This window comes from Merops nubicus, unplaced genomic scaffold (assembly GCF_000691845.1).
Source record: "Merops nubicus isolate BGI_N331 unplaced genomic scaffold, ASM69184v1 scaffold18859, whole genome shotgun sequence".
Taxonomy (NCBI): Eukaryota; Metazoa; Chordata; class Aves; order Coraciiformes; family Meropidae; genus Merops; species Merops nubicus.
In genome coordinates, this window is record NW_008630427.1 from 35,453 (window position 1) to 61,481 (window position 26,029).

Below are 26,029 nucleotides of genomic sequence, written 5' to 3' on the forward strand. Positions count from 1 at the left end.
TGCTATATTTAGTAACAGAAATTGGGTATGTTTGGGGTTTTTTAAATGAAACTACAGTATTTTGTTGTTGGAGATAAAATAGATTTTAGTAATACTGGAGGAATGGTAGTCACGTGTCAATGTATATCTTTGACTAAAAAGTCAAATCACAGCTTTCTTATCACATGTTGGTGTATTTACCATGTTTCATTACATGTTAGCACTTGATTTCTCAATTTAAACAAAAAAAACACATGAAAAAATTTTATATATTAAGTATTAGCACCTCTAGAATCTTACTAAACTTGTGTTTTCAGATTCTTGCCACTAAAATATGCTTACTTTGTGGAATAACCATCTGTCTTGGAGTTAGGAAAGCTATTGTGCATAAGTAATACAAGTCTGGCATATAACATAGGAGATTTATCCAACTGATGAGCAAAGGAATGGGTATCCTGAATGTGTGCAAGGAATGAACAGAGGAAATGGCAAGCTAAGCAAAGGCAGCGAAAACTGTAACGTTTCTTTTAAAATGTGAGAAGAAATGGAGGAACACAGCATCTTTAATAGAGTATGAAAAACCACCTGTGTGTACACTCATCATGCCTTTTGCCATTCAGATCTTACAGCAGAAACTTCATCTAGATGTTTACAGGTCTGCAGACCTGGTTTGTCCCCTAGAGGAGTAAGCAGACCGCTTTTCCTGTTGTTATTACATAGGGTGCTTGTGGTGAATATGGCTCAGTCATTCTGAGGTCAGCTGGCAGTGACTAGACATTTGGTTTCAACCAGGAGATTAGAGGAGAGAGAGAGAGAATAGCATTCTCAGTACCTCTCAATATGTGTTGTTGGTCTTGAGGTACGTTTCTTTGCTAATGGTTTCTGTTGTTACCTTAAATCTGTCGCAGGAATTATGCCTCCCAAACCACTGATGAGAAGAGACCAGATAGAGGGATCAGCCGCTAGCTCGGATTCATTTGAACATATAGCTCGCTCAGCAAGAGAACACACTGTTCCTTTGTCAGAGCCCCGCATGATGTGGGGGTCAGACCCGTACCCCCATGCAGAACCTCAGCAGTCTACTTCTCCTCCCAAAGTGTTAGAAGAGCCTGACAACTTGAGGTAAGCCTGAGTTATGCACTCCTACATGTTACTTCTCTGAACCATGCATACTTACACGCTTGGCTGTGTAACTTACATTGCCAACCACAGTTTAAAGTGACTGAGTTATAGCTGCTCTTCACACAAAACTTTAAAAGGAGTTGTGGCTGGTGGATGCAGCATATTTGGCACTGTTGTATAAAACAAAAGGTATGGCTGCTCTGTAGCATAGTGTAGAAGACACTTTAACCTTTGTTTAGGAACCTAATGTGATGAGTGGTGATTGCTGTAGTACTTTGAATTTTCAGTTTTCTAGAAGACTCCTGTTCTCCATCTGCTCTCCCTGTTTTGGGGAGCTTCTGTCTGATCTATCTTGGTTTCAAAAGTGATGTGTTAAGTACAAGTGGAATGAAACAAGACGGTCACTTTTGACCTTTGCTGCATGATGGATGGTCAGGAAGGCTTCCTCTATATCTTAAAAGTACTCAAAAACGCTTTTTGCTCTAACGCTGTCTGTGTAATACTTGTGATAGTGGCTTTCTAACTTGGAGGCTCCATTTAAAAATGCATGTATAGCCATAAAAAACAATAGATTCCTAAAGTTAATGATACATTTGACACTGAACTCTTAATTAGGGTAGAATAAAACTGACCTCTACAACTAGCAGCCACTATGAAAAATATTTATTTCCTTGAACTGATGTCAGTCCTTCAGAGAAATAAAATTGTATTTATGAGTAAAATTGTCCATCACCACCCTTCTTCTTAATTGCTTGCTTCTTAGGTCTGAGGCACACTTGGAGCAAGAACGAGTTGCTGTCCCTGCCACTGCTTATCCTGTAGAACATAACCAGTTGGACTCTCATCCAAAGACAGACTTTTTCAGAGATTCAGGGGAGGTGGAGGTACAAAAGTTCCCAAGCAGGCCTTTGGAAGATGTACAACCTCTCCAGACTGACACATCTAACACTGCAGTTAATTTTGAAGGAGTGAATGAGAAAGTTACACGTAGCTCTCCAGAAGAATTGGTGCCTGTGGGGGAGAGTCACTCTTCACTAAAGAGAAGCATTTCCCATGGTTCAAGTCACTCAGTAAAGTCAGAAGACCAGAGGAATGAGACAGCAACAAATATCCCTAAATTAAATAACAGATCTGTTGAGACAAAGGAGACTATTGAGAGACTTGAGATTAAGCCAAAAAAAGAAATTTTTATCAGTAACAGAACATCAGAAGGACCAAAACCTGAAAAAACTTTTAAACCTAAGTCTGAAACAAGATGGGGTCCTAGGCCTGGTTATGGCAGGAGAGACGAAGGTGGTGATAGACCAGTGAGAAGATCGGGTCCTATTAAAAAGCCTGTGCTTAGAGATATGAAGGAAAGAGCGTGAGCAGAGGAAGGAGAAAGAAGGAGAGAAGGCAGCTAGCGAAAAACCTACCAAGTCTGAAAAAGGTGACAAGAAGGAAGCACCTCAAGTGCCACTGCCTCAGGCTGAGCCAGAGACATCTCCCTCCAGCAGCGCTCCTCTGGCTAAGAAGACAACCCAGGATGCTGCTCCAGCACCAGCAAGCCAGGAGAGCAGTCAAACTGAGACTGCAGCTAAAGCTCCGGTTCAGCCACCCACACCTCCAGTCCAGCATCACCTACCTGCTGCCCAGCCTGCTGCTCCACAGCTTCCCCCTGCAGTGCAGCAGCCGCCCCCTGCTCAACCAGCAGCACAGCAGCAGCCAGCTACTGCAGTGAAGGAAGAAAAGCAGACTGAGAAGGTAGTTAGCAAGGAGGTTGTGGAGAAACCACGCTTAGAAACCCGACCAGTAAAAAGAGAACCTGGCTTACCACCTAGGACGTACTGGAAAGAGGCTAGAGATAGAGACTGGTTCCCAGATCAGGGATACAGAGGCAGAGGTCGTGGGGAGTATTATTCTAGAGGTCGTAGCTATAGAGGTTCCTACGGAGGACGTGGTCGGGGCAGTAGAGGCCACAATAGAGAGTACCCACACTACAGAGATCCTAAGCCTAGATCAGACCATGTGCCTTCAGGGCCTGTTAGACAAAGAGAAGAGAGTGAAACTCGTAGCGAGAGTTCTGACTTTGAAGTAATCCCAAAACGGCGGCGACAGCATGGTTCAGAGACTGATTCTGACAGTGAAGTTCATGAAAGCGCAAGTGACACACTACTTTCAGACAAAGACAGCCTAATCAAAGGCAAGCACCCAAAAAGAGAAGAGAGAGTTGATGGCAAGAAGCCTCCAAAGCCCCTGTCGTTCAAACCTGAAAACAGCATCAGAGTAGACAACAGATCCCTAGAAAAAACATATGTAAGAGATGATGAGAACAAACCCAAACCAGGATTTCTTCCTAAAGGAGAGCCTTCTAGACGAGGCAGAGGGGGAATGTATAGACGTGGTGGCAGGGATCCAGCTGGGCGTCCTCCTCGTCCATCTACAATAAGGAGGCCAGCCTACAGAGAGAATCAGTGGAATCCTAGGCAAACGGAGATCATTAAACCAGAAGATGGGGAGCCTCCAAGAAGAAATGAACATTATGGTCCTATTCCAGTTGATAAAAGACCTCCAAAATTTGAGAGAAAGTTTGATCCAAATAGAGAGAGGCCACGTAGACAGAGGCCTGCTCGACCTCCAAGGCAAGATAAGCCACCACGCTTCAGGCGCCTAAAAGAAAGAGAGGCTGCATCAAAGATAAACGAGGCAGTAACCAGCCCAACAGCAAGTGCTACTGTTAGTAATGCAGCTAATGAGCCCTCCAACACTGCTCTGGATGTGTCAGGAAGTAAGACACCAGACTTGTCCAACCAGAATTCTTCAGATCAGGCAAATGAAGAGTGGGAAACAGCCTCAGAAAGCAGCGACTTCAATGAGAGGCGGGAAAGGGATGAGAAGAAAACGGCAGATGTGGCAGCACAGGTGGCTGCAAAGACAGGAGAAAACACTGGAGCACCAAAAAGGGAAATAGCCAAGAGAAGCTTTTCTAGTCAGCGGCCTGGAATAGACCGCCAAAACCGACGTGGCAACAACGGGCCAGCTAAACCAGGGAGGAACTTCTCAGGGCCTAGGAGTGAAAGGCGGAGTGGTCCTCCACCCAGAAGTGGAAAAAGAGGGTGAGTAACAGCTTCTGTTAGGAAACATGTATGGTCTTAGTCCCGTCTTTTGACTCAAAATCAGTAGTAGTTAGTTTAGATTTTAAATAACTGTTAGAGAAGAGAATAAGACAAACACATGTACCTGTGGCTGTGTACTTTCTATTTTTTCTGTTTATATGCAGACACTTGGAACATGGAGCTAAGAGCAGTGTGTTCTTATATGTAAGCATAGTGTTCAAAAAAGCCTGATTTCAAAAAAAAACCTGCAGTGCAGTTTGAGAGTCTAGCTGTGTTTCTCAAGACTTGGTTGCACGTTGAAATGTTAATGTGAGCAGTTTTGCAGCTTAATGTGTAGGTTACTGCATTGCATTTCACTTTTTGTATTCATGGGTCAGTTGCCTTATGTAGACAAGCCATGTGAGAAATGCTTGCCATTGAGACATAAGTTTTGTTTCTTGATGTGCTAAAATTGATTGAAGCTTGATAATTAATGTTAATATTCACCCACTGTTTTGTAGCTGCAGTGCAGTAGTCTGATAAGTGGGAGGCAGGACAAGATGTCTTCATTGGATGCCTACCCTGTATTCTAGGACTCTTGTGCTTGTAGGTTGCTGTATTGTAAGTTCAGGTTTTGCCTGGGATTAAAAACTTGTGGCCAATGCTCTAACCTCTGAGTTAAAACTATTAAGAGTTTCTTTGGCTAGTCACAAAAGGTGATTTTTATGCAATTCTGCTTTCTTATAGCTTCAGATAGCTTTTAGCAAGAGTTTCTGGGAAGCAAGTATATGGTAACTTGTTCATATTGGCTCATATTGCATACTGTAGGCTCCTGTTTTGATTTTTCCGTGGAAGGCTTGACTGGAATTCTGAACCGTGCATACTTGTTGAGTTTTGGTGTCTCTAATTACATAGACTGAGTGATAGTTTGCCTTAAAATTACACACTTTTTTAAGTGTGATTTCTTTTAGTAACAAGGCATTTGATATGTTCCCAGAATAGCTTTTTTCTGTTAAGATTCTGCTCATTGAGGAGCTGAAAGTAAAAGCCTAGAGCTTGTCAAGAATTTTCATACTAAATATTTGTGGCCCTATAATGCTATCCTGAATTAAACTGAATACTTCCTCAGTGTTGTCTGTGGCTAGTCATTAATTTTCCCAGTGTTTTTTTCTAATATAGGCCATTTGAAGAGCAGACAGCAACTGTTCCAGGTGTCGATCCTACCAACAGCAACTCTTCACATCAGGAGGATGGAAGTGTTACCGCTGCGGGGCAAAAGAGCACCAAGGATGCGAGTGGCAAAAAGAGAGAAGAACCTAAGGCTGGTCCAAAGAAGCCTAAGGAAAAAGTGGATGCCTTATCTCAATTTGATCTTAATAATTACGCAAGTATGTACTGATAATATGCTAGCAAGAATTTGTAATCCTGCTAGCGTTCCTGTGTACAGAGCTAGATGTTTGAAAAACTACAAAAAAGGAAAGGTGATTTTTTTAAATGCCAGAATAATTGTGTGCTTGAGTATTGCGACCTTTGTCATATCTAATAAACTTGTGTGCCTCTAAAAAGTGGCAAATCTCATAGTGTGTTTTTATGTATAGAAAATAATTTTGTTCTACCATTTAGCCTTTACTCTGTCATTCAGACCATTTTCTGCCACTCTAATAATTTGCTTAACCTTCATAAGCGAAGGCTTATCGCTGATAAGCTTATAGCTAATATTCAGGAAGGCTGTGGTATTATTCTGGGTTTTTAGTTATTTCCTGGAGAGTCAGGTACAGGAACCTCCATTTTTTCGGTTCTTAAAGATTAACTCCATGTCTTCAAACTCAAGAGCAGAGCACTTGGCAAGCAGAAGCTTACCTTTAACCAGGGCCACCATCTGTACCTGCGGGGAAGCTGCTTCCAGTCTAAAGCAGGTATTGGCCTGGTGCGCTGCCTCTAAAGCTGTTAAAACAGCAGCATCTATACCTTTCATTTTTCTGTAGGTGTTGTGATCATTGATGATCACCCTGAAGTGACAGTAGTTGAAGACTCCCAATCTAACTTGAATGATGATGGTTTCACAGAAGTGGTGTCTAAGAAGCAGCAAAAACGCTTGCAAGATGAAGAGCGCAGAAAGAAGGAAGAACAAACGGTGCAGGTACAGGACCAGCATATATAGTGGAAAAGAGTCCCTTAGAGTATTGAGAATGATGTGAAGTGTGCAGAATCTGCCTTTCTGAGAAGCTGTAGTTTCACCTTATAAAGATAACTAGGTGGTTGTACTAAGTTGTTCAGAATTAGGAAATTGCACTTATTTTTGCTTAGTCACTTTAGGATTCTGTATTTCCAGATTAGGCATTGTCAGGGAGTTGGGACTGCAGATTTGGAACACTGGTAAAGATGTGTACTATTGCTTGTGTATCAGCTGATTCCGAGAGGGAAACCAATAAGAAATATCGTTCCTGTGGTTAAATACCCCTAACGAAAAGTACTTTAATACCAGCTTTACCAATTTTCTTTTTGCTGCTACACAGTGTACAATTGGTTGTCCATACAGACTATCAGTTGTAAGAATAAAATTGACTTCTGCTTACAGGTTTGGACCAAAAAAGGATCAAGCGAAAAAGGCCGAGGTCAAAGTTCCAAGCTCCCACCCAGATTTGCCAAAAAGCAGCAGCAGCAGCAGGCAGCAGCCGCAGCTGCACAGCAGGCTCAAGCTCAGGCGCAGCCTCCGTGTACAGCTCAGACTCCAGGTCAGCCGCAGACTTCTGTTCAGCCACAGAACCAGGCTTCAGGAGGGGCAGCCAGCACGGAATACACAGTGGCAGGCAAAGTTCTGCAGAACACCCAGGCTCACAACGGTCTAGGAGCTGAATTATGGGAAAACAAGGTGCCTCCTACAGCAGTTCTAAATGACATCTCCAAAAAATGTAAGTAGTGGCTTTTGGATTTGGGGCAGGCAGCAGTCGCTGTAGTTAGAGAACACTGATTGCCAGATGCCTGTTCACTTCTCATTTGTACCTGCAAATGTATTTTGCACAGGGAATAGAGGGCAGTGTTCCCAAGTGCAGTGTTGCAACCTATGAAAACCTCTGAAGTTAGGATTCTGCAGTATGATGTGACTCAGTATTTTCCATTGTTATGTTCTTCTTTCACTCTGAATGAGCAGCTGTCATTCCCATCAGGAATTTGGCTTGTATCAGGCTTGCTCATGTTTCCAAACATGACTATTGCTGCACTTGAAATCAGCTAAGTAGTTAGCATATTATTAACAGTTAACAGTTTCTTAACCAAGGCCTATTTAATTAAGACAATTATAATTTAATTCTTAAATTGATAACTTTAGTCAAATCTATTTGGCAACATTGGGTTGTTTTGGATTTTTTCCTTAACTCGTTTTTTTTTAATTGTCAGTGGGACCCATTAGCCCACCTCAGCCACCTTCAGTCAGTGCTTGGAACAAGCCTTTGACATCTTTTGGTTCCAGTACATCTCCAGAGGTAAGAATGAAGGCAGGAAGAGTAGCTGTATGTGAAGCTTAACTCAAATAATGCCTCATTGGGATTGAGTACAGATTATCCATTTATTCAGATGTGCAGAAACATAAGCTAGTATGTGTAGAATTCTGTGAAGTCAGGAGACAGTACAGAAACACAGGATACAGGCTAGTGCATTTATGGTTGCAGCAAGGGAAAACCTGTTTAATAAAAACTCAGCCATTCACAGATTCTATTGATAGCTGTTATTCAGTGCAGTTTTAAAGTAAAAGTATTGCCTAGTTTGCATGTGAACATTTGTGTACAGTTCAGTAATGTAGGCAAAACCAGGATGTCTCCAAAGAACTAAATGACCCTTCTTAAATTACAGATACAAAAAGCAGTAGATATTATCTAACTATATTAGCTCTGCTTATCACAGAGAGTTTTCAAAGCCCTAAGTTTTACATTTAAAGTCCTGTGGTTTGGTTTTATTGGGCTGCTTTGGTCTTGACTTTAGTGTTTTAAACTGTAAGAATGTGACACAACTCTCGTAGGAGGCTATTTTAACTGCATAAGATCTAGAAATCTTTAATTTCTTATTGTTCCTCTTTAACTGAACATTAATTTCTGAGCTTTCATAATGTTAGGAAGCTGAAGCTGGACATTTTAATACTGCACTTGTCCATCTTCCCCTTCTCTACCAGTTTATAATTTTGTTCTTGTTACATACTTCACTGCTTTTTTTCCCCTTTTGAGCTTGGATGAACAGTAAGAACTTGAGGAGGGGGAGGGTATATATTTATATATTTATTCTTTCAAATCTGTTGCAGTCACAAATAATGCTTTTTCTGGCAGAAGGTAAACGTACCCTTTCAGGGTTTTCAACTGAGCATATTTTGTGCTCTTTTCTGAACTGGTAGCATTTTACTGATCTAGAAGTCTTTTCAAATACATTAAATGTTTGCCTTTTAACTAGGGCGCAAAGCCTGGGCAGGAAGGTGGAGTTGATCTTGGTATAGAAACTATTCAGTTTGGAGCCCCAGCTTCCAGTGGTAGTGACAATGAAGTTGGCCCCGTGCTTTCCGAGAAGTCCACTGACAAGCTACCAGAACCTAAAGAGCAAAGACAGAAACAACCTCGGGCTGGACCCATCAAGGCACAAAAGGTAAAAGGTCATATCTTCAGTACAAGCTTTTAAACCTAAAGAAATTCAGCTAAAAAGATGTTACAAATAGTGGCACAGAATACTCATTCAGTTAGGACTGGACATATAACAATTGTTATGCTTTTAAATTTCCTAAAACGATCAACGAACTGGTTCTTGAAGAGGCGATGTGGAATTCAGCTCATGAAGCAAGTGTAAGTAAGCGGCATCGTATCCCAGCAGAGCTTGTCCATTGGTTCTGTTTAAAACAAGGGAAGTGGCTAGAGCAAGGGTTGGATTTGTGATATCTTTACTGGGAGACTGTAGATCTGGTAGAGTGTCTTGGTTTTGGTTTTTAGTTTGGAGTTTTTGGTTTTCTCTTTAGCTTACTTCCCCCAGACTTTGAGAGCTATTTTGAAGCAGGCATTCTGTTTCTGCCCTGTCTGTGTCCAGTTTCAGTAGTTGTTCCTGCATGCCTTGCCCCCCTTTAAATGATGCATGGTGCTCTCCTTAGTTCTGTAGCGAGATTACTGAGATGAGTAATACATTAAGTTGCAGAAAAAAGTGCTTTGAGTAAACAGAAATGTTAGAGCCACTGATTTGAAGTTTCTAATTCAAATGCACAGATGTCTAGATAATTTTTTTTTGCAAGTAGTCTAATAAGAGTGGATAGGTAATCAAACTTAGTTTTTTAAAAAAAGTGTCACTTGCCCTCTAGAGATCTAGGAGCTCCATTCAATCATCATCTTCTCCTATTTCCGTTATCAGCAGTCATAAGGAGTGATACTTTCTCCTCCTGTCATTTAGATTTCATTAAGTGATCTTTCACATTAAATGTGCTTCCCTGTTATTTCTGCCTCCAATGCATACTTTTCTGTGTGTTGCTAGCACTCAGCACCAACTTCTTACTACCAGAAAGAGATGGTTATAGCTGAGAAACTTGGCTGCTGGCTTAAAGAACCAGCTGTTTCAGTACCTCTTGATATCTGAGATTTGGCAGTGGTCCTGGTGTAATGAAAGCCTTTTTGTCTTTCTGGAAGACCAGACATTTCTTTGCTTTTGTGGCTGGGTTTTTTTGTGTGTGTTTTTTCTTTTCCTGAAAAAAATGCTGACGTCTTGAAAGTGCAGTCACACATACAGTGAAGTTAACTTCTGCTACATGAGACACTCGGTGGATATGCTGCACTCCGTGCATTTTATTGCAAAAATATAAACCCCATACTGCAGAGAAATATGCACTAGTTAATACTGCTGGTGAATTTTAGTAACCCAGCACATTCAGAAGCCGTATCTCAGATATACTACTAGCACGCCTAAAACTGCTCCCATTAAATGACTTAAAGATACTGAACTCCAAAGTTAAAGGCAGAGAGAGACAGTGTCCTCTTTACACGGTATAAAAAGTTCCTTTTCTGCTTGGTAAGAGCTATCAAGACTCCTGTAGATTTTGTGGAAAGAAAATGTATAACTAAATGGTAAATTCCTTGAAGATTAACATTTTTGTGCGCTCTTCTGAATGAGAGCTGTAATCCTTTAACTGTCTTGATGACAAAAAAAAAAACAGCAAACAATTCCTACACACTCCCATGGTGATACTGTTTTGCTACAAAGCCTAAATACAAACTTATGTTCAGGATTGGAAGTTAGTATTGTTGAACTAATATGGGCAATGTAAGAGGAAATATTTGAAACAAAGCAGTTTACCTTTCCAAGTGTGACCCTAAAGTGTCTGGAGGAATTTATGCCTCTGTAAACTGTTAGAGCCAAAAAAAAAAAAATAAATTGGGGTGAGGTGGGTTTGCTGCATTGCACAGCTCAGGCATCTGCTTCTACTGTTGCTTCTTCCTCCCCTCTGAAAGCTGCTGGTCTCCTCAGGGTACCACATATCTTTGGAGAAGCTCCACCCTCCCCGAAGCCTTTATTTTGTAAAGAGTATTCATCTATTCCTGAAACAGCTGGCTTGTATTTAGAGACAATACCAGCAGCTTCAGTCTTTCCACTATGAAAGCTTAAGGAAGATGATTTTAAGGACTGCCTTTAGACAATTTTTGTGCTGCTCTGTAGTGAAATGGATTGTCTCAGCCAGAAAGCATATGGCTCTTTAACCAGCAGAGCAATTGGGTTCCCTGAGGCCCTTCATTCTGCTTTAATTCAGCTGCACAAAAAGGAATTGCTCAAGTGCTGAAGCCATGGTGTCTGCAGTATAAGGCAACACTTGCATGTAGGTGTCTTATGTTTTCTGGCTATCCCCTTAGTCTCAATTCCTAAGGATAAATGATGCCAACATCTATACATTGAGATACCTTCAAATGAAGGTAGAATCTGCTGTTCTAGTTTCCTGGGGCTCTGTAAAATCCTGATTCTCTGAAAATTGAAATAACCTGTATGTGTATGAAGTCTTGTGGCTTCTGTACTTTTTTTAATGTTTTTCTTGTAAGGAGAGTCAAGCTGGCTTTCTTCTATAAGCTTTAACAAGATCTTATTTTAGTTGAACTCTACCACTTCACACAAAACGTGTTGCTTGAAAACAGTGGCTTAGATTGTGAGTGTTCAAAATGAATGCATTTCATGTACATATTGCTAACTTAGTCTCAAAAAGATTTATCTGCTAGAAATTGCTTACCCTACAGGAAAGCTTCGTAAGATTTAAACAAAATTATTTTAAGTGTGTTAGAATAATCTTGTGAGATGGAATATGGAGGGGAAGACCTAACTGACAATTTAACGCTGACTTAGCTTCCAGACTTGAGTCCAGTAGAAAACAAAGAGTATAAACCTGGTCCTATTGGGAAAGAACGTTCTTTAAAGAACAGGAAGGTGAAGGATGCCCAACAGGGAGAGCCTGAGGGACAGGAGAAGACATCTCCCACCTCTGTCAGAAGTCCAGAACCTGTCACTACAAAAGAAACCAAAGCAGCAAGTGAACTGAGCACGGAAATAGGAACGATGATTTCTGTGTCTGCTCCAGAGTTTGGAACAAACACGAAGGTAAGAAAAATATTGACAAACTGAGTGCTGTGTGTGAAATCTGATTACAGTGATGTAATTGACTGCAGCTAACTTTAGTAGTTGCCTACTGGTGGTAGTTACCTGGACAGCAGAGCCCACTGAAGAGCTGATATTGAACATTTCAGTACTGCTTGAATTAAGTGATTCTCCCAAAGTGGTGTGGAGACATGCCGTTTGTCATACTCCTTGTACAGAGATCAGCTTCAAAGGTTTTAACCTTTGGTGCTGCCTTATGAATGTGAAAACTGTCCTCAGCCTTGCTGTGGCGAGTGGCCCTGGAGCCTGGTATAGGCAGATTGTGTAAACTTGCATCTATGTGATATGTGAAAGATGAGTTCTTGACCTTCAGCCACTGGAGTGACGTAGTGTGCATAGTCATTGGTTGAGTGCATGGATGACATCAAGCTGTAAATGAAGTGCTGTTGGGGGGGGAGGGGGTGGGAACGAAAACAACAAACTCAAAACTAGGAATATGCTGAAGCACTGGATAAGGCCTGTTCAGTTTATCGCAAAGGTCTGCATGTCAGCACCCGTTGGACTGGATGTTGTCAAGGTATCCCTTGCTGAACTCCTTCAGGATGTTGAGGCCTCATCAAAGTTGTCTGTGTAGAATTCCCCTGACCTCTAACTGCCCAAAAATGAGACAATGACTTGCTGTCAGGATTCTACAGCTCAATTCTTAGCTGTGGTGCATTGATAGCACTGGCTGAAAAACATCCACAAAGGTGCTCTCTTTGGCTAAGGACCAGTGTGGGGACTGCTCTCACTATGGCAGGTTTGTGTCTTGAGCAAAAACTGCTGTTGTCATCTCTTGAATATAAAGAAACTGTGCTTGACTAGCTACCAGTTAAGTTACACCTGTTTTGGTAAAGGGAAAATGCGTCTTGGGTATTAGTAAAGCAGTTCTGTGAGTTTAAATTCAAGTTGTTGCATGCTGCCTCGAGCTTCCTTTTCTTAGTCTTAAGAAATTTTCTGATGCCATTTAGGAAAACAGATCATCTGCAGAAGTTTATTTAATAGTTGAAGAGTCTGAAATGCAGATCACTCACAACTTATTTTTGTCACCTGAAGTTGAAAGAGAAAAAAAAAAAGACGACAATTTTGGCATTTTTTTGTCAAGCTGTCATGCAAGCAGAAGATGGCTATCTCGATGAAGTGTTGTTACAGAGCAAGTGTTAAGGAGGATACTTGTCTGACATGGTAGCTGCAAACTTGATTTTTGAGTGAAACATTAAAAAAAAAATGCAGTGCTGGGATTTCTTATCCTTCCTGGCAGTCTCCATTGTGTAAATAGATGTGAGTAGTTCATACTGACACAGAAACAAGTAAAGTGCCCTTCTTGTATCCACAATCAGAAGTGTAGAGTCATAAACATCAGCTCACTCAAGTATTTAGTAGAAAGGCTGTTTGTATATGTCATGTGATTTCTTGCTGTCTTTGAAGCTTCTGTGATCAGAGCTCAAGGTAAGGGAAATGCTTCTTCCAAGCCACAAAAAGAATAGGAAACATGTCTTTGTTGCTTACTTCAGGCTAACTCAATATATTGAGCAGCTCTGCTAAAATCTGCCTGAGTTCTTCTCTAGAATTTTCTTTTCTAAGTCTGAGATCTTCAGAAGGGAAGTCTGGATTCTGTCCTTTTTGGCCTTAGACATTGGTTGCCAGGGTTCTTTGAACTACCACAGTCTTAAAGCATAAATCTTCTGTCTTCTGGAGTGTAGACCAGAATGAAAGGAAAACTTACAGTTTGTTCTAGATATGAAAATTCCCAGTAATTTCCTCATTAAGTAGTTGCTAATAGAAGCATTTCATAATAGGCCTAAATATTCCTGTCCCGAAAGTTCCAGGTTTGCTTTTCAATTTGTCATGAGTGGTTCCCAGAGTATTAGTAAGTTGTTTTGGTTTGTTTCTAGGGAAGGTGTGGTCATATTTTATATTTAATACTATGGAAATTCAACCAGCAACCTGTGGATTTGTTGGATAAGAAACTTCATCTAGATTTCGCGGGAGTAAACCAGTCTTGCTGCTTTTTTAAAGTGGCTTTTAAAATGGGTTCAAATAGTGCTCCAGCCGTAGAGTTCCTCTACCAATTTGTATCACAACTGCTTTGTGGTCTTTGTACTCTTCCCATTGCTCACTGAGGGAGAAAGTTATGATATCTTTAATCTGTCATTTCAGTGTTATGTGTTAGAAGTTTTAGCAAACCTAAAGGATTTCTCTTTTGATACTCTTTTAACATCCTTGTCAGACTACTTCTCAACTTCCAGGAAGGCACAATCTTTCGTGTATTTGGTGATTCACATGTCTGATTGCCAAGCCAGCTGTCCTCCTTCAGAAGCAGAAGCTTTGTGAGTGTACCCCATCCATCCCAAAATCAACATCTAATAAGAGCAGGTGTTTAATCGTACAAGATTTTTACCTTAAACTGTAAAGATATGAACTCATACTGGTGAGATGTTTAAGTTTAGAATATAAACATGATGCTCTGAAGCAATTACAGCTGTACAACTCTTGGATGTTGCAGTATTTTTGGAGTAAAGGTAATCTGATGTGTGTCAGTCTCTGAATTGGGTAAAACTCCTTCACCCTTGCCTGTCCCCACTCTGCCATCACTAAAGTTTTGAAGATTTCAAATCACAGGAATTATCAACACCTGGTTTTTGTGAACACTGCAATGAAGTGTTCACACAGTTAGCTGGTAACAGCTGTCTTACAGAGGTGGTGGTCAAAAAGGACACAGGCTGTATTTTAGAATAAATGTTGAGTATCTGACAAGCTCTCTGGTTCAAGTGATTTACATAAATCAAGAGCAAATCAAATAGCTATTTAATCTCATCTAGTACCCTGATCCTTTTATAGCAAGGTCAGCTCTGAGGTCTGCCTTGTGCTTTTGTTCATAAAGCTATTTCAGGTTTTGTGATCTCTTCTTTTTGGGCAGAGTCATAAAAAATTTGCCTGTTCTTTTTCTTTAGGTATAAATAACTTGTAAATTACTTTTTTAAAGCATGTACAGCTTTTTGCTTTTGCTATTACTACTGCTACTAGTTTATAATAAAGTAATTAGTTTTCTTCACTAAAACAGTTGTACAGGAGAATCATTGTAATTAAATTACTGAAGCTTATGGTGATAAGCCATAGCTAACAGATTCCTAGATTTAACATAAAAGTAAGTGAAGGATGGTGGTTAACCTGCAGTTTATGGAGTGGTGTTCTTATGGCTAAAATGTTGTTTTATCTGTGTGTTCAACACATAACTCATCCTTGTAGGATGGTTCAGTATTGCACATATACTTCTTAGGGCACAAGAGTCGATGTGGTGGTTTGTTTTTAGTGGCAAAGAAAATGTATTTTTATGCTGTAAATTTCCAAAGTGAGAAAGTTAGATAGTTTTGATCTGATTTCCTTTGTAAGGGATTTTAGTGCTGAGACCCTGTAAAATTTGCATCCAAACCTTGAAGGAATATTAAGGTTATATTAGAAACTTCCTCTTTCTTATGCAGTAAAGTGTCTAAAAAACCAAGAAGTCAGTTCATAACTTAATTAGAAGGACCTTGTGCTTAAAGCAGCCTCATGTGCTTGCCTTGTTCTATCCAAATTAAAGCTGCCTTTTGGAACCAAATATAAATGTGCAGTTTGGTAGTTCAGATTGTGGGCAACATTGTATAGCTTGTGTTTTAACAGTTTCACAAATAAAGGAAATAACTAAATGGAGAAAGTAGCTCTCTGTTTCCTTCCTAAATACAAAAATCTGTGTGCATATTGCATCCTCTCTCACCCTTTCAGGGTTTACATTGTCCTAGTCTGTTATTAAAATGAGCTCACCTTTTTAATGAAGATTCTTTCTTATTAGCCAGTTAGTATCTTGATGCTTTAATTGCTTTTTTAGGAGACATGGCTATAGGCTTGGGGAGTAATTTGAGTATGCTTTTTTTAATAGCTTATCATACTGGTTGGATGCAACTAAACAAGCATTATGTGGTTTGTGCCTTCAGAGTCATTATGTTGGCAAGTCCAGGCACTCAACAACAGTCCTGCTGCTAATTTGTGCTTTAGTTTCTTGTTGGGGTTTGGTAGAAATGATGCGAACTTTTCTGGGCTTCAGACATGTAAAACCCTGGAGTGTGCAGTGCTTACTAGAGCGGATCTCGGCTAATTCAGGGTTACACTGTATCTGACAAAGTCCCTGGGTCAGGTTCTGGTAACACCTCTTAGCATATCCAGAATACAGCTGGTATATATCCAGAGGCAGAACTAAAGTTCTCAGCATGGCTTCACAGATGTGCCGGTACCTTTTTTGTTCATTGTAGGTCATTCTCTGCAGAGCTGTCAGTGTTATCAGTGAGACACTTTCATCAGGCAGTTTCTACCCTCAACTGCAGTGGTCACTGGCTACAGCTGGGTCCATGAAAGTGGACCTTGTTCTTTGAGCATGTTAAGGTCCACTTAACTGTGATAAATAAGCTTCAAAGAAAGCCTCTGGGTAGACTGGAAACTTCAATCCTTTTCGTCCTTGAAATCACTGCCCAGTGCAGAAATGAGGTAGACTTCACCATCCAGAGAAACTGAGTCTTGTCACTTTCAGAGACAAGGATTAAAGGAAAGAAAATTGTTTCGCAAATTGCAGCCATGCTTCTGAGTTCTTTTTAATTTGGAAGGCTCTACTTCTAGATTCATCCAAGAAATTTGTGTCTAAAGCTACAGAAAGCTTTCAGCTAATATATCTTATTTTTAAATGGGCTAAAAGTACATACACAGGTGGCTAAAGCATCTAGAGTGACAAAACATAACTGGTTACGCCACCACTGTTTAACGTCTAGCCCCTAGGCAGTACATTGCCTTGTACCTTCTTGCTTTACAGATTGTGTTTTGACTTGTCTCCATATGGATGTTGTGAGGTCGTGAGGCAAACTGTAATCTCGCAAGAATTCTTCTGACCTCAGCAGCAGTTCAGCAATAAGGATTGCTGGATGTGCCTTCTAAAAAAAAAAATGGGGTGAAATTCTAATCTTCTATTGCTTGGTGAACTCCTATGGAAAGGCTGACATCTGTCCAAGAAATTTAAATCTAATTTAGGTAAGGGAGATATTTTAATGGAATTATTTTTCTTCACAGGAGTCTGTAACAGACTACACTACACCTTCTTCTCATCCTAACACAGTGGCTACTAGCACTACAAAAATGGAGGAGACTTTGGTGACGAACGTAAGTTTATTGCAGTGATCATCTTGACTTTCAAGACAAGAAATTATTTTCACACTTCTTTAAAGCACAAAATACTGCCTTCAGTAAACAAATTGCTAGGGTTTCTTTCACATTAACTGGCTGTGTGTTATGCGGTATCTTACTTTGAAGGCTGTTTGGTTTGATTAGTGTCTGTTCTGGAACTCTTAGGTATTTTTTTGCATTTTGAACAAACACAGTTTGCTGACAATCACAGAAAGTGGCAAAGATGTTTCTAGAGATGATTCTAAAAATGCAAAAATAGGCATAATGAGGGAGTGTGCTCTTAGCAGTGATTAGGACTTGAACCTGATACCAGTAGCAAAGTTCTGTATATGACTGAGGTAAAGCTTTTACAAACAAAGCAATTTTGAAACATAGCCTGAAATCTCAGCAACTGCATGTAAAGGGAGGAGCTTAATGGTTTCTGGAAACAGCAGTCTTTCAGTAGTTCAGTTGCTACAGAGATATTTGCAGACTTCATAAACCAAGCGATTCCTGACTGTGTGAGTGTGGTGGAGCGATTGAGAGGACCAGCTGGGTTGTGACTTGTAGTGAAATCAAATTTGTCTTGATTGTGCTGAGATGTCAGGGAGCTTGGATCTTGTGATATTTGTTGTTTGAGTAGCAGAAATAGAATTGGCTTAAGAGTTGAGTCACTTGTTGATTGGGGGAAGAGTCATACAGTAGGATCTCACATTTTAATGAAGATGTATCGTGAATTCTGTCTAAGATATGCTTTTCATCTTACTGCAGCATCCTTGAATACAATTTTGAAGCAATATTAGTTGAAGTTACTCTTCTGCTGGATTTTCTGGTGGTGTTGTGGTTTGTGCCTTTGGTTAGTGCAGAAGGCTGAATTCTTTTAAGTTAGTGTATGCTTCCCTGTGGCTTGTTGGACTTTGATTTCCAACACAGGAAATAGTGACTCCCGGCCACAAAAGGTTCTGTGCTATCACCTGATCAAAACTTCAGTATCTGTGTCTTTTGGATTAGCCTTATCTTATCCAGTGGAGGTCCATTAGCTGTGCTCTGAACAGAGGAAGAAGTGGTTAGGAGTAATAGACTGGCCACTGCAGTATCTTTTGATACATTTAATTTAAAACTTCTAGGAAATCCATCAGTGTTTTCTTGAGCAAAGATAGAAACAACATTATGTCAAGCTGAATTCCTGAAGTTTCACATCTTTTATCTTTTGAAAGAGAAGATAACTGAATTCAGTTATTGGATGGAAAATCTCTTTTGGTTTGTCTCATGGTCCTATGACTTCAGAGTTTTATAGCTTCCACTTTTCAGGAACTGCATCTCAGAATTTAAGGTCATGCAGCCCCATGTACTATATTGGTACAAAAGGGGACAAACTTGGCTTGGGAAGAATTTCTGCATACCAGTAAACTAATATGGTACTTTAAATCCCAAAGCAGAAAATTGGTATTTGTTCATGCAGAAGACATGGACACTTTAGAACCTTAGTCTTCAGCCTCTTAAAGAGAGATGAAAAGCATCTCGGCACCTGCTGAATGACCTTTCCCTGTCTACCAAATTTTCACTTTATTTTATCAAAACCTCCCTGCCAAATGCTCAAGCCTTGAAGAAACTGTAGCTCACTTAAAGCTTGAGCTTTGCTTTTTTGGGGCTTTTGTAGTAGACGTAGTTAGAATGTGATGTGTGTTGCCTGCCTTTCAGGTGCCCCTGCCCCACACCCTTCCCCTCCCTAGGAGGGAGACTCTACAACAGAGCTCCAGCCTAACTCCAGTTTCTCCCGCTACCGTCGACCTCACCCTCAAGGTATGTACCACATCCCTCTAAGGGTCATTTTCTTGCATGCAGGGGAAAAAGTTAATGGAGAACTTGCTGGTGAACCTTTTTTTTTTTTAAGAGCCTTCCTTTGTTTCCTCTGCTGAACTGCTTTTGCATATAAACGGATGGCTGAAACACAAGACTCTATCAAAGGATGCATTTAAATTATAAATCTCTAACCCCATTTTGCATTAACACTTGACATCTCAACCAGTCTTGGCTCCCACTGCCCTGAAAGTAAAGATCCTAGCATTTTAGCGTGGTACTATAGTGTTCGTGGCAAACCATCAGAATCTGACTGATGTTTCTTGAGAGTTTTTAGCTTAAAGTGAGTTGCCTGGTTTTGTGTTAAAGGCTGTAAGGAGTGCCTTGGTAAGCCGAGCTTGATTTCCTCTTAGCTGTAAGGTTTTGGTGCAGTGATAATGTGTTTTTGAGTTGGATGGCTAAAAGTTCTAAATAATGAAATGTAGGTGGTGTGTTGGTGTCTTTGAAGTGTAGTTTGATCAGCTGGTCAGAACATGTTCTGTTGTGTTATAAACATTCTGCTGTTTTCTGCTCTGTAGTGTAGAGAGGCATGGAGGGTATTTTGAATGGTGTTTTCCCATTTTGTTGGGTTTTGGATTGTATGCATTGTATAACACACTAACAGAGTTGGGCTCTAGCTTGGCTACTGTATCTTCAGCAGTTTTTGGTCTTTTTTTCTTTTTTTGGTGTCCTAGATCTGCTTTGTTATGTCTGCAGGGGACTGAACCAGTGGAAATATTGTTGCTACTTCTAGTATTGAGGAGGAGTAATGTTTGAACTTTTTTTGTTGAAGAAGAATTGAATGCAGAAGTAACACTTTGGAGAAACTTGCTTGTCAATCCCAGTGAGACTTGTGTCTCGCTGGCATGGTGTGACAGCTGCTTGCTCTTCTTCTCTAGAGATGATAGTTATTGATCTCTGGTTGAATCTTTGCTTTTCTTTTGTTGACACTTTATTTCCTGGAAAGAGCGTAACATGGCTTTAAAACAGCAAAAGTGGGGAGAGGGCTGGAGGGGGATAAATGAAAAAAATCTGGTTTTCTATTGCATTCTTGTGTAATAAACTACCATAATCTGACATTCTCATTCCTGCAAGCATTTTGGGTTTTTTTTTAAGTAAGTCTGTAACTCTTTAGCAGCTGGATATTTGGTTCACATGTAACACAGGTGGGAATGCTACGATAGGGTGGTGCTGCAGATAGTGACACTGCTCAGTTACAAAGCAAATGGCAGTGTTTGTGTCATTCATCCTGCAGTTCTTTTCTGCTGTTCTGCTGTTGGTGATTTGCTTTCTTGGTGGATAATAGGTCTTGGATGTGTGCTAACAAAATATGTCGATGGTCCATGTTTTGAGCCTGTCTTGAAGAACACTGACCTCAATCTGAATGGAAAGGCATTTGGAAGCAGCTTTGTCTTTTATTTCTGTATTCCAGCCACTGGAGCTTTGCCTGCTTCTGGCAAATGCTGAAGGCAACAAGTTTGTTTTGAAGCATGCACTGAGACTGTCACTTTCACAACAGGCCTTCTGGTCCAGACAGAGCAGAGCTGCTCTTTATGTCATTCTCTTCAATATAATCCTTGCTTCTTTTAAAAGATACTTCTGCAACAGCAGGGGTGAAAGCATTTCCTTCCTTCTTTTAAAAGAACAAAATCTCCATGCTCTGCCTCCACAAAGGAATAATCCTTGCACTTCCTCTTTCCCCTATCACAGAAAGCTGTCTGTGAGGAGACTTAGCAGGGGAACTTGGCCACAACTGCTCACACTACTTGGCAGCTTTCTGCCAGGGTATAGGTATAAGGTGCTCAAATGGGAAGCCTTTTTTGAGATCTCTTATTTCCCTGGACTAACTTTGGTAAAGACCCCTTTTAGGCAGACATCCTCCAAAGCGCTTAGCTGATGGGGCTATTGTAGGTAAGGAACTGAGCAAAAGAAAGTCCAAAGCAATTTTAAACTGAGCTGCCTGTCCCTATTCCATGTTCCGAAGTTCCATCTAAAATTCCTGTGTAGATATCTGGTCAAAAATCTTAACATTTTTTGACTTTCTTTTTCTGATGACTTAAATTTTGACGTACTTATGTACTGGTCCGTTATTGCAGTGTGAAGGCCCCAGTGGGTCGAGGGAGAAGTCTCAAGCAACCATCATTTTCAATTTGTGCTCTCCTTTTCCCAGAACTAAGTGAGCAATGAAATTACGGCACTCACCCCAGCCTCGCTTGAGCCTCTTACCCCTTCATAATCTGGTCTGTAGATGGTGCTGCACAGGAACCCCTAGAGGAGCAGTCTCTTCTGCATCATTTTTCTGGCTTAGGGAGTTAGAGATTAAGGAGCTCTCTAAAAGCAAAGCTGTTAAAAAAAAAAAAAAAAAAAATCATGACTCTCATACATGCCTTTTATTGCAAATTGGAAAATGGAAGGCAAAATGCAGTATGCAGACTGTAGCTTTTGCTATCAGTATTTTCTCCAGGACATCATGAAACTCACTGAACATAGTAGAAAGCTTCTGCAACTTCTCTGTTCATTCACAAGTACTTCTTCACTTTCTCTTAATACCAATGCAGTACTAGGCTGTTAACCTGTCTTAACAGAGCCTGTGGTGTTCAGAAAGCAGATTGTAGTCTTAGCTGTATTCTACCTTAAGCAAAATCCTTTCCAACAGATTAATAATAAATTTTTCAGTTTGCCCAATCTGAATTCACAGCAAGAATCAGAACCAGTTGGGAGGAAAATTTTGTGGAGGGGAAACTTGAAAATGATGGCAGGGGAAGATGGTCTCAAAAATGAAAATAGGCAACTTACCATCATATGATTTAGTGTGTAAGTTTCTTTCCTCCCCTTTCACTGTCTTGAGGAATACAGAATGCCACTTCCCACATGATTGTGTATTTATCACCTGTTACCAACTTCTTTTAGTAGTGCTCTGCTTTTGTATCACTTCTGAAGCATCTAGACAAATAACCTAAGTCGTGTTTGGTCTGTTCAGACTGTGCCTAATTCATGTAAAACAGGGTAGGTAGAAAGTATGACTTTCAGAGACTGCAGGTCCCAGCTGGGGGCTCTGTTGAGCCAGGCAGTGAGGTCAGATTTGTTGGTGAGTGTACTTGCCCTTTTATGTATGCTGTTAAAGACAGTGTGTAGCCTTCAGAAACTTAGTCACCAAATGAGCAATTTCAGCCTGTGGTATCCAGCTCTTGCAAATCTTTGTTTCAAGTGGGGACAGCTGAAATTTCTAGAGAAGTCCATGGAGTGTGTTTGAGCCTTTAAATTCATGAGTGTGCCTGAACTTTAATATTTCCTTTTCAGTAGTACCTCAGAAGCATCTCAGTTCAGGTTGGCATTGTGTGTCTTGTGTGGCAACAGTTAGATTGTTATTGAGTGCAGTAAAGCAAGAGTTCTTTCCACTTTTGGTGGAAGATAATTGTGTATAAAATATTTAAATTGAAGCATCATCTTCCTTGCTGTGCAAAACTTACTCATAATTATTGCAGGAACAGGGGAGTGTGAAGCATTTTTAGCATTAACGTAAAGCACTGTGCACAAGCTGTTGCAGCTCGTGGTTGCTTCTTGAACAGCAGTTGCTTTGGAAACCTTGACTACTCTCATGTTTACTGAAGTGAGCGTTAGATATTTTTGATCATCGCTCAATTCAGATTATTTACCAAGAGAGCAAAGGGCTGTTTCATTTAAATGGCCCAAATAACTTGTAAGTAAAGGACTTCATGGAAATATTTAGAGGGGTTTTTACCTTTCTTTTGCTCACTCACTGTGTCTTTTGCTCTTCATCACAAACAAAACCAAGCCAAATTAGCGTGAGCAAATTCTCTCTTGAGCATTGAATGTTAAGATGATGAACCGTGCACGTGTGCAGTTGGAACAGATCAGAAGCTCCAGCTTAAGGCTGTATGCTTTTTGCATGAATGGAGTTGCACGATTATGTTGATCTTTTTAAGAGGCTCGCATGAAGCCTGAATTGCCTTTTGAACTTAAAAGAACTGTTAAAAGAGGAAAACTGTTTGACTAGTTCAAACTTCCTGATAGATGAGGAAACTTGTTTTCTTTTTAATAGATGGAGTCTGCACGCAAAGCGTGGGAGAATTCCCCAACCATGGGGGAGAAGAGTTCACCAGTGACCTCAACTGCATCTCCCATTGCTGGTGGCAGCAGCAGCAGCAGCAGCACTGGGCCAAGCAGTGGTACTTACAGCTCTTTCTCTAGTGCATCAATGCCTCCTATTCCTGTGGCCTCCGTTACACCGACAACTTCGCTATCAGGTACTAGATGTCAAGATTGTAGTGTCAAGGTTGTATTGTTCCTTAGTTATGTTTTTCAAGATACTAGATTCCTTTTGGAAATATGTTTAATGCAATGCTAACAAGTTTTATGCTGATGTGAAATGTTGGATCTGAACAGCAGCTTTCCATTAAATTATCTTTTAATTAACAAGGAGATATTTCACTTGTTTCACTTCAGTCAGCTGAAAAGAATATTAAAGTGACATCTCTCTGCTTGTGCTTCTTATATGAACTTGAAAGAGGAGCTAAACTTCTCCTGTTGGCTGCCTTATGGGTTTCTTTTTATTCAGCTGAATGAAGGCAAGCAAGTAGATTTTGAGGCAGATAGTAGTTCTGATACTCAGCTAATTTCAATCTTACTTTGATTTGTGCTCTTGCTTTTGGACTTAAAGCTTCAACTTAAAGCTCATACCAAAACCCATTTGCACTAGGTAGAGCAAATGTCCAGCTGCTCTTCACAAACAGTGCTGGTTCCCCCACCTTAGTTCTTTGCAACAAACAAAAGATGTGTGCTTAAATCCTCACACCTTGGAGTATCAAAATGTATGCCCAAATCTCAGTGAAAGTGCTTGAAAAAGACCTTTACTTGGAACCTGACTCTCAACCATGAGAGGCACAACCCCCATATGTTGCAGTGTGTTGTTGTGTAACTAACAGATGTCTACTTCAGTGTTTTTATAGGCTCCTATACTCAAGAAGGGCAATGTATTATGGTTGCAGCACTTCCTGTAATGAGCTTAACAAAAGTGTCTTCGATGTCCATCTTATGTTCATGGACATAGCTGCATTAGATTTCAGCATTCCTCACTGCTGTTCTTGCAGAGCTGTCCCAATACTTCGACCACTGAAAGATGAGGCTTTGAAATACCTTTAGGTGTTTTATGATGTATAACTTGCTTCTCTCCTCCTAGGAGCTGGAACATACACAACTTCCTCACTGAGTACGAAGACTGCAAGCACCACCGACCCTCCTAATATATGTAAAGTGAAACCACAGCAGTTGCAGACAAGCAGCCTAGCTTCTGCCAGTCATTTTTCCCAGCTGAGCTGCATGCCATCCCTCATTGCCCAGCAACAGCAAAGTCCCCAGGTCTATGTGTCTCAGTCTGCAGCAGGTAATAGTGTTTGTGGCTGAGAAGCCACATGTCTGCTTTTTTTGAATTCTGAAGCTGGAAAGTTGAATTCAACTCTAGTTCTATCTGCAGTAAAGACAGAATGATGGACAGCATTTTGTAAGCAAATATTCGGTAATTGTATCTTGCTGATAGAAATTTGCATGTTTAGAGTAAGTATAAAGATAATACTGTGGCGTTAGCTTGAGGAAAGTCTGAACCTCTTGATGTACCATTTTTCTCTTGCAGAACTTTAAATCACTGTTTAAGGCCAAGAATGACATAGTCTTGGCTTCTTTCATAAAGTACCACAATAGTTTAGAATCATGGCATTTTTCTTTAAAGAAAACTCTACATATAGTTAACCTAAATTACATGGCAGTATAGCTTGTTCTTTCCCTTTCATTCAAACACTGTTTTGGCCAAAATCGGTTGCTTGTCCCCCAAGAACTGCATGGGACTGAAGGTGTATATGCAAGACTGACAGATTCTGGGGATGAATTGGAAAAGTTAACAAAGCTGGTTAGACAGCTAGCTCTTCTGCTTTGTTTCTTCTCCCACTCTCTCTGCTAGCTGTCACACTGGGAAGTACTAACAGTGGCATCTCTAACTCTGGATAAAAACATTTCTAGTAGGGAGATGTTTGGAATAGGGTACTAACTCTGTTGCTTTTCCTGAGGTACTGCAGCTCAAATCCCAGCATTTTATATGGATACAAGTCATCTGTTCAATACCCAACATGCACGTTTGGCACCACCTTCTCTGGCCCAACAGCAAGGCTTTCAACCAGGGCTTTCTCAGGTATTTGGGGATTTCTTTTATCTTTGTGGTTTGTTTGGTTTTTTTTCCCCTCTATGTCCATATTGCCTTTAAAGTTCTGCTAATGAGCTAATGGGGACAGGGGAGAGTGAGACTAAAGTCTGCAAAAATGAGGTCATGCCTGCACTTGCCATTTCATTCTGGCGCATGCAGGTGGTGTTTGGCCTTTACTGCTGCTGAGAATGAAAGCATTTGTCATGAAAGTTGAAAGAATTAAGTTTTCACTCACAAATATACTTCATGTAAAATAATATATTCATGAGAGGCATTTGTGTGGCCATGTTAGCACAGGCTTATTTGACTTCTGTATTACAAGATTCTATACAAGAATATTCTCCAGTTGTTTTTACATAAACCTGAATCTTCAGTTTCTGCTGGTTATTTGCAAGGAAAAGTGCAAAATTCAACTAGAAAGTAATTTTCTGAATGGGAGCAATACTAGCCTTGCATGCTGCCTTGGGATTTGACATTCCTTGTTTACTTTTTATAACATTCCACAAATCCTGGCACACATGTAACTGTAGCTTTTCAACATGACTTTCGTCCTTGAATATTTAATGGTGTCTTCTTTATGCAGCCTGCTTCAGTTCAGCAGATCCCTATCCCCATCTATGCACCTTTGCAAGGACAGCATCAAGCCCAGCTAAGTTTAGGAGCAGCACCACCTGTTTCACAAGCTCAAGAGTTGTTCAACTCCTCTTTACAACCTTATAGGTAGGTAGTGTATGCATGTTTCTGTGGGGTTTTTTGAGTGGCAGAATTGATAGAACTTGCTTCCCTTGCAGACTTGTGTTCTGTACTCAGCAACTGCCTTGTCTTCCTGTCTCCCCCAAAATATGTGTGGCTGAGAACTCTGTATGTGGGTAGTCTGGCTAGTCTATGTGTACAGATGTAATTGTGAAGTTGTAGGTTCAAAAATTATGCATAATAGTGTATTTAAGAAACAAAGCTAAAATGCTGAAAACATCTGTCTTTCATA

At 40.4% G+C, this 26,029-nt stretch overlaps 1 protein-coding gene across 1 annotated transcript in view; it reads left to right on the forward strand.

Annotated features, from left to right (window-relative positions):
• PRRC2C (proline-rich coiled-coil 2C) overlaps nucleotides 1-26,029 on the forward strand; it is a 54,922-nt gene that overhangs the window by 17,102 nt on the left and 11,791 nt on the right. Inside the window, 15 exon segments of the mRNA XM_008947310.1 lie at nucleotides 888-1,101; nucleotides 1,865-2,459; nucleotides 2,461-4,196; nucleotides 5,355-5,563; nucleotides 6,161-6,315; nucleotides 6,754-7,087; nucleotides 7,572-7,657; nucleotides 8,613-8,801; nucleotides 11,517-11,768; nucleotides 16,899-16,988; nucleotides 18,693-18,794; nucleotides 22,894-23,098; nucleotides 24,031-24,234; nucleotides 24,920-25,032; nucleotides 25,628-25,764. Of these exon segments, the coding sequence (XP_008945558.1) occupies nucleotides 888-1,101; nucleotides 1,865-2,459; nucleotides 2,461-4,196; nucleotides 5,355-5,563; nucleotides 6,161-6,315; nucleotides 6,754-7,087; nucleotides 7,572-7,657; nucleotides 8,613-8,801; nucleotides 11,517-11,768; nucleotides 16,899-16,988; nucleotides 18,693-18,794; nucleotides 22,894-23,098; nucleotides 24,031-24,234; nucleotides 24,920-25,032; nucleotides 25,628-25,764 (4,621 nt within the window).